Source organism: Haliaeetus leucocephalus, unplaced genomic scaffold, assembly GCF_000737465.1.
Source record: "Haliaeetus leucocephalus isolate CR32 unplaced genomic scaffold, Haliaeetus_leucocephalus-4.0 Scaffold730, whole genome shotgun sequence".
NCBI classification, from domain to species: domain Eukaryota; kingdom Metazoa; phylum Chordata; class Aves; order Accipitriformes; family Accipitridae; genus Haliaeetus; species Haliaeetus leucocephalus.
In genome coordinates, this window is record NW_010973166.1 from 3,313,569 (window position 1) to 3,321,717 (window position 8,149).

At 37.7% G+C, this 8,149-nt stretch overlaps 1 protein-coding gene across 1 annotated transcript in view; it reads right to left on the minus strand.

Annotated features, from left to right (window-relative positions):
* EDEM3 (ER degradation enhancer, mannosidase alpha-like 3) overlaps positions 1–8,143 on the minus strand; it is a 30,715-nt gene extending 22,572 nt beyond the window's left edge. Inside the window, exons 1-3 of the mRNA XM_010580691.1 lie at positions 8,099–8,143; positions 6,118–6,163; positions 1,622–1,722 (exon numbers count right to left, since the gene is read on the minus strand). Coding sequence (XP_010578993.1) covers positions 1,622–1,722; positions 6,118–6,147 — 131 coding nt within the window. The 5' untranslated portion in view covers positions 6,148–6,163; positions 8,099–8,143. The remainder of the gene's footprint in view (positions 1–1,621; positions 1,723–6,117; positions 6,164–8,098) is intronic.
* Positions 8,144–8,149: the final 6 nt, after the last annotated feature.

An 8,149-nucleotide genomic window follows, 5' to 3' on the forward strand; every position in this document is an offset into this window, starting at 1 on the left:
CACACACCACGCATAGAACAGATTTTACAGAATAGGATGGTATTAAAATTGAAACCTTGGGAAACAGTTATAACTGCCTATTGAAGAACAAATGTCAAGAATTTAAGCAAGTACCCGATGTTTTAGACTCTGTAGGCAATATATGACTATGCATGGAGCATAATTAGAATTCTAATTAAGTGGTCATATATTATAATTTTCTTCAATTTGTAAAGATATAACAGCATCCTGCGAGTGCCGTTCTACAAGAGAAAGATATTAACTAGCGGCTGTGCACAACTGTGTAACAAATACACAGCTTCTTCCATACAAAAGTGGAGGAGATTATGCATTGCAAAGCTGTAGGGAAGGCTGGTGTACAAGTATACTCCCTAGCCCTCCAGGGAAACAGAATCGACCTAGCTGTCTCACCCTGTCATTTTGTGATTGCAAAGGCTTGTAGAGAACATGACTGATGAGCCAGCTGGCAAGAAAAAGGATTATATAAGAAATCTGATAAATACTAATATATCTAATTATTAGGAACAGAAAAAAGCATGTATACAGAAAAAAAATAAATACTTACACTATTCAATGCATCTAAGGGGCTGAATGGTATTTTTATTCAAATGATAGTATGTTACTATGGGGAAAAAGGTCATTAAAAAGAATGCATGACCAGGATTGAAAATACATTTGTTTGACACTTCTTTCTCATCAGTTGTATCTCTCAATACCTCCAAAGCAGCAGGCTCATATAGGAATCTCCAGACTAAGGAACTTTTGCACATAACAATAACCAAAATGACATGCTCAATATCATGGTGTGAACAGAAGTAGTATTTAAGACAAGGACTTCAGCTTTGATTAACACTATTTTGCTTAGGGACACCAAGCAGTTACACCAATTAAAAAAAGGCAGCAGATATTTGTTGTTAACTATTTGCTCTATAAACATAAACTGCACACATACAGACAACAAAGGAATCAATTACAATCAGATTTAGAGTAATTAAACTTTGTCTTTGATTGTTCAATTTAACATGGAGAAAGAGTACTTAAATCTATATTTTGCTGGCCAAAGGATCAGTCCTTTGTATTATAAGTTATCGTAAAAGAAAAAATATGAAGAATTTCCATATCTGAAATAATGTTTTATACTTTGGCAAAGGCCTCAGGCTACCACACACGATAATCATTTGACTAATGATGTTTTCAGAGAGCTTTCTACAAAAAAAAAAAAAAAAAAGAGGCATTTTAAATATCACTTATAAGGTCAGCATAATGGGTAACAGTTTACTGTTCTGTGCAGCTGATAATTAACCCTTATAACCTCTATTGAGCAGTCAAATTTACTAATACCATAAATGTCAGCTCACATTTGGAACACTTTCCTATGGAAAATACTTGGAGAATGATTTAAAAAATTATCTTTGGATTTCATTCACTGGTCAATTCTCTTTTTCTGATTAAAGTACAATTTCACATCAGTTAACATCATGGGAAGAAACAATAAAAGTAAGTATTTCTTACTAATGTAAGTTTCTGGACATGTCAACTGAACAAACAAGTTTTATGGGCTGCAAATTGTATTTAGATTCCTACATCTTCACATGAGACAGTAATCATTTCAAACACTAACTTTCCCAAGGCATCATCCACATCCCCTCGACTTGGTTCCTGACCCCGTACTCGTCCACGACAAGTTAAAGGCATGAGTTCATCAGCTGGATACGCATGCTCCTGTAGGGATACAAAACAAGGGAATACGTTACAATTGTTACAGTCATTTCAGCAAGTCTTCAGAGCTGGTTAAAAGGAAGCCCAATTACTGTACTTCCAAAAAACTGCATGACAATCACAGAACCTCTGAGGTGGGAAAGGACCTCTAGAGATCCCCTTGTCCAACCCCTCTACTCAAGCAGGGCCATCTAGACCCAGTTGCCCAGTACTGTGTCCAGATAAGTTTTGAGTATCTCCAAGGATGGAGACTCCACAACCTCTTTGGGTAACCTGTGCCAGTACTCAGTCACCTTCACGGTAAAAAAGTGTTTCCTGATGTTCAGAGGGAACCTCCCGTGTCTCAGTTTGTGCCCATTGCCTCTGGTCCTGTCACCAGGCACCGCTGAGAAGAACCTGGCTCCATCATCTTTACAGCCTCCCTTCAGGTATTTATATACAGTGATAAGATCCCCCTGAGCCTTCTCTTCTCCAGGCTGAACAGCCCTAGCTCTCTCAGCCTTTCCCCATAGGAAAGATGCTCCAGTCTCTTCATCATCTTTATCGCCTTTCATTGGACTCTGTCCAGTATGTCTGTATCTCTCTTGTACTGGGGAGGCCAGAACTGAACACAGTACTCCAGGTGTGGCCTCACCAGTGCCAAGTAGAGGGGAAGGATCACCTCCCTCGATCTGCTGGCAATGTTTTGCCTAATGCAGCCCAGGATACCATCAGTTGCCTTTGCCACAAGGGCACATTGCTGGCTCATGGTCAACTTGGTGTCCACGAAGACCCCCAGGTCCTTTTCTGCCGAGCTGCTCTCCAGCTCGGTGGCTGGAAATGATTAAACTGTGAACAGAGCAAGAGGATCTCTTTCTCTCTAACCTCCCGGAAAAGTCTGGAATAACTAACAGCACATCCAAAAACCCCACAAATTAACTTGAATAGGTAATTCTGTGCTTTCTGCAACAAGGTGCATATGACATTTCCTATAATGTCTCTTAGGCAGGAATTATCACCTCAAAGATGAGTTTAAAACCTAAAACTAATGCAGGTATTATCAAGTGGCTGGTATTTCATGGAGAAATTAGTGTGAACTAGACTTTGAAGTCACTTTGGAAACATTTCCAAGTGAACACAAGCAACTCAGGGTCACACTCAGTGACAGATAAGAGAACTCACTTAGAAGGTAAAATAATAAACTGGTAAATCACTACACAAGGCATAACAAAAGATAATGCTCACAAAAAAGCTTAGCAAGACTGAGCCTTTTACAAATATAACATTTTTTTTAAAGAGAGAGACATTGCTAGATTTTTTTTGGAAAAGCAACAGTTACTTTCCATATTTCTAGAAAAAGCACTCTGCAAAGCAAGCATTGCAAAGTATTGTAATATTATTTCTTGTCAGTCAGTCAGAAATAACAGGAGTGGCACCATTGCCTAAGTCAGGCACACTGAATGAAAGGCCTGTTCTTCCTATTGTCTCCCAAGTCAATGCAAGTTTCATAGGTTTAAACTACCACTAAAATGGGATATCAAATGAAATAGACACAAATTTGAAATACATCATTGTGCAATAGGAGAGGTTTACTGAAAAATTTTCACAGTGGCCACTGACATTAATAAAGATGAATCTTAAATATATCTAATTTCAACAAACATGCATGAAATTGCCTCTCCATTAGAAGCCCAATACAAGTGATTTGGGACGGAGTTTCTCTCTTTTACATCAGGAAACTGGACGCTGTACTGTGCCCTCCAGTTTTACTTTTAGCGGAGAACCAACGTGTGGCAGGATAAAAAAGTTCAATAACTGCACTGAAACTGCAAGTAAACACATTCAAAGTCTTTCCAAATACACGGTACAAAAATAATCTATATTCAAACATGAAATAAAGAGGAAAAGAAGGAACATTCGTCCACAAATAAACAGCTCTTACAGCAACTTCTTTTGAAACTGATGTTTTATTTCCCTGTCTACCACTCTCCCAAGTGTTTTGGTCTTTGCATGACCCTCTGTTCTCCTCAAGTTCAACTACAAAAGCCAGGATCTAGATCATTTTAATATGGCTCAGATGTTTCTGAATATCCGTGCAAAGTATTCAGAAAAACAGATTAAAAAAGTACATGACAAAAGCAAAGTCAAAACTAAGAACTCTGGCTTAAATTATGGAGAAAAAAGGTGATAAAAATTCTGGATAAAATAGACTTCTAGTCTTACAAAATCATAAGGAACTAGAAGCACTTTGAAAAATAAAAGTTTGCTTATTCTCTGTCTAGAGCAGGAAAGGCTACTGGGTCAAGTGATTTCCCAACTTGTAATTTCTCCCCTTTCAAGTAACCTCAAAGGAAGGTAGCAAGAGCCATTAAATATAAAACATGGCACAAATGTTACAATAAACATACTCTGGAAGATACTATACAAAGGGAGCTCAACAGATACTTTGGAATTTCTACACATTCTGACTGAACAGATGATCGTATTGCCTAATGTCAGGACTGTACATTCAAGGCAGCACAGTACTTGAATAATGAAAAATGACACATCACTACTAGTGCTGTAAACCAAGAAATACCTGCTGGCCTCAAGTGACTGACATTTTCACATATTCTTTCTGACAGTCAAGAAAAAAAAATCCTGAAGGACTGAAAAAAAAAAAAAAAGCAGCTTTTTACTCAAAGCTCCTGGTAGCAACCAAAAAAAAAAAAGACAAGGGAGTTCCCCTCTTGCATGCAAACATGAATTTTCGGTCTTCTAAATACACATGTCTAAAATGCATATTAATAGAAACAGAAAATCAAAACTTTTCAGCTGGCTGTTTCAAAAGCAGCTGCAAAAATACTTAATTCTCTTGCTGTCAGAATCAAGTCTGATACCCTAATCTTTTCTTCTACTTTAAACAAACAAGTCATATTTCTCTGTTTGTTTAGTGCTCTGGCATACGTGGCAAGTAAATATCCTTTTGGCTTCAAAGTTTCCAGGATAGCTGAAGTCATTCTTTTTCATCCAGAATTTTCTTGCTTCAGATGTAGTAAGACACCTACCAGTTACCAATTTATCACACGATGAACCGTAGGAGCACAGATCCTGTCTACTGGCATGTAACATTCTATCTAATTTTGCCAAATATGTAACAAGTTTTTACTTCAGAATGCCATGGGAAATTCAAGCCAAGTGTTTTTCAGGGAACCAGGTCCCAAGTAACTAATTACAAATTATCACAAAAAAGCCTGATGCTTGTTAAACTGCTAAGGTAGCAAAAGCAAAAGCTAATGTTAAAAACTACACCCACTTTGAAAATACTGTTGCTTGGCTTTTTATCCATTCTAGAGTTCTATAACTCTCAAGTACTGCATAAACTTGTAACTCACAAGCTTTTAAGCTTGTATTACATATTAAAGCGTTAAACCATCATACAGAAACTGGGACATGTGGCAAGACACTGTCAAGAGACAGGAGTTTGTCCTGCAGGAACTGGTGCAACTTAAAAGAGAGGGGTTTCTGCAACAGCCACAGAGAATGTATAAAAAGATTGTTAATGTAAACTCAGTAAGAATGCACCTTTTATATTTATCTTATTCACATTTACAGTTTCTCCTCAGAATTGCATTACTTATAGCACATTTGAAAGTAATTATTACTTGAGGAAAGTCAGTCCACTCTAAGTAATTCTTTATTCTTAATCATATCTAAACTAAGCTAACTTATTTCAAGATTTATTAGAGTGCAGAATGGCTCACATATCCAGAACATGAGGACACCTGCACAGAAAATCACAAGTCATATTAACAGAAACTATAGTGAGTTTGGCTCACTGTCATGTGACAGTCACATACTCAGAAGAGACTATAATGTGTAGATATGACACAAGATCCCCTTTTTGTTCTACTTTGTTCTACAAACATTGTTTGCAAAAGAGCTACCAAACTGCATCTAACATATCTTACCACAGAAGAAATACTGTACACAAATTTTACCTACAAAATAAGTAAGAACAGTTTGTGTTCTCCAGAATCCGATGACTACAGACAGCTCTTCTTGAGCTTCCTTTACCTCATATTTTTAGGCATCTGGAATTTCAAACCAAATACTTTACCAAAGATGAAAACAGTTCATAGCTTGACTTGAGATAAACTGGTTTGAGGAAGATCAGGCACAGATTAACAGAGTGACCGCTAGCAATTCCTAGCTACGATTCTGAAAGCCATCATAAACCTCCTGACACTGCTCTTCCTGAAAGTAACATTTGTTCGCTTCTTTTTAAAGGCTATACAGGTGCTTTTATTTATTTTAGCTTTGTTTTCGCCCCTACTTCCCCTGCTATTTCTCTAGAATGTCAGGTACTGTAGGTTGCTTTCTCTCCCAGGTCAGCAATAACAACTCCAAAAAAATTAAGCAAACAAGTGTTTTACTTACCATATAATTGCTATATGCATGATCAAACATTTCAAGCACTTGGTTTCTAAAAAAGAAAAAAGAAAAAGCATTAGTGGTCTGCTTCACAATGGCCTTTAACATACTATCTTAGAACAGCAACATGTATTACACTTTAATATCTGAATATCAGTTACAGGTCCTCTACTAACGTACTCTACTCAAGTAAATGAAATACAGCATAATAATTTTTCCTAATTTGGCTACTTCCATTCACTGCAGAAAGGAAAGACTATTTCTTCACCTAACATGAAATGAACTATTTGGGGATTTCTTTCAATCTCCTGTGCTTCCCCTTAAATAGCTGTAGATGTCACCAACCCATTAAAGCTAGAGATGGGACACATTCCATGCTCAGCAAAAAACAGAAAATTGAATTATGTTCTGCTTGTTATCACCAATACTAAAACCAACTGACACAGCACAAATTCCTGTCTGTGATTCAGAAAAGGACCATAAGTTATGAGGTACACCTCTTCCTAGCATTAGAAGTCTTGGCAAGCAAATACTAAAGAAAACCCTTGTAGATACATTTATTTTACATGGTTGAAAAGCTGTCAAGGTGAGAAACACTACTATATAAAAAAAGCACTGGGATTTTTTGAGACAGCACTACTTCCAATCATTCCTCACTCTTTTACTGAGGAGCCTTGTAAGGCAAAAGAGCATGCTAATTTCTAAGCTACCATCAACATAATTCACAGTCTTTGCTGATAAGACTGAACATAAAAGAAACAAGAACACCACAATTATATTCTAAATATCTGATTTAGTTCAATGACTTGGAAATTTAAGAAGTAGTTTTAACTCATCAAACGCATTAAGTCATCAAAAGAGCAGAGTGTGATGCTTTTTTCAGGTACTTCACAGACCACATCCAGCCTGTAGTTCTGCGATCTGTTGCAGTGGACAAAACCCCAGGGTTTGGCACACAAGTGCCATCTCCAGATGAACTAAGCATACAATGCTGTTCAGTGATATAGCATACAGAAATCTTCTTAAAATTTCTATTTCTCTATACGCAACTTACATTTACAGGGCATTTTCTGAAATAATTTCTGTGACTGACATGATCTTGTCATTAAATAAATACACAGATTACCTGCCGTTATTCAGGAATGACCCGTCTCAGTGCCCCCAAACAAAAACTGTGGCAAGATATTAATTGCATATGCCTGGGACATCAGATGATACAGTGAGTGCAAGTTACAAATCCAAAAGTTTTAAAACCAATTGGTGAATGAAATTTAAAGTCCTTATGTAGTCACATGAAGAAAACATACAAAACATTATATACACAAGTACCCTGAGAACCCCAGATGGAAAACCCCAGTAACTGTAAACATCATCAGAGTTACATATCAACTTATACCTAATGATTAATAACCGTAAGAGCATCCAGAGTGTTTCTCCAGCAGACTTTTTACATCATTATTCTGTGCAGCTGACCAGTAGATGGGAAGAGGATGATGACAAAACTGCCCCAGTAGCGTACTAAGAACATGATATGCTTGATTACATATTTGTCTAAAAAAAATCCTACTCCATGCAGTGCAATACATTGCCATCTATACTGTAATCTTTAGCCTTTGACCAAAAACTATACTAAAAGAGAATCACCTTCTTACATGTACATGTGTGGGGCACCAAAGCAGCTTACCTTATATACAGTGACCAAGCAAGAACATGTGCAAACATTCACCTTTTTTATGACTGCTAAACACTCACATGCTCCAGAGGCATAGCCATAATTAGACCAACTGACTATGGGTTTACATTCAACCTTTGATCACTTTTACCTACAATTACCCGCAACCAATGGCTGCAATCTTCAAGACTGGAGCTCCCAAGCGTATGGCAGAAGGGTTTGACCCCACAGGCAGCAGAGGTGGTGAGGGGCCGCCTGCCCCAGAGAGCTGTGGCGGCTTGACCCGAGGCACCAGCCCGGCTCCGGCATACGCACCTCAAACATTGATGGGAGACCGATGCCACACATCTGGTAGAGTCTTCGGGG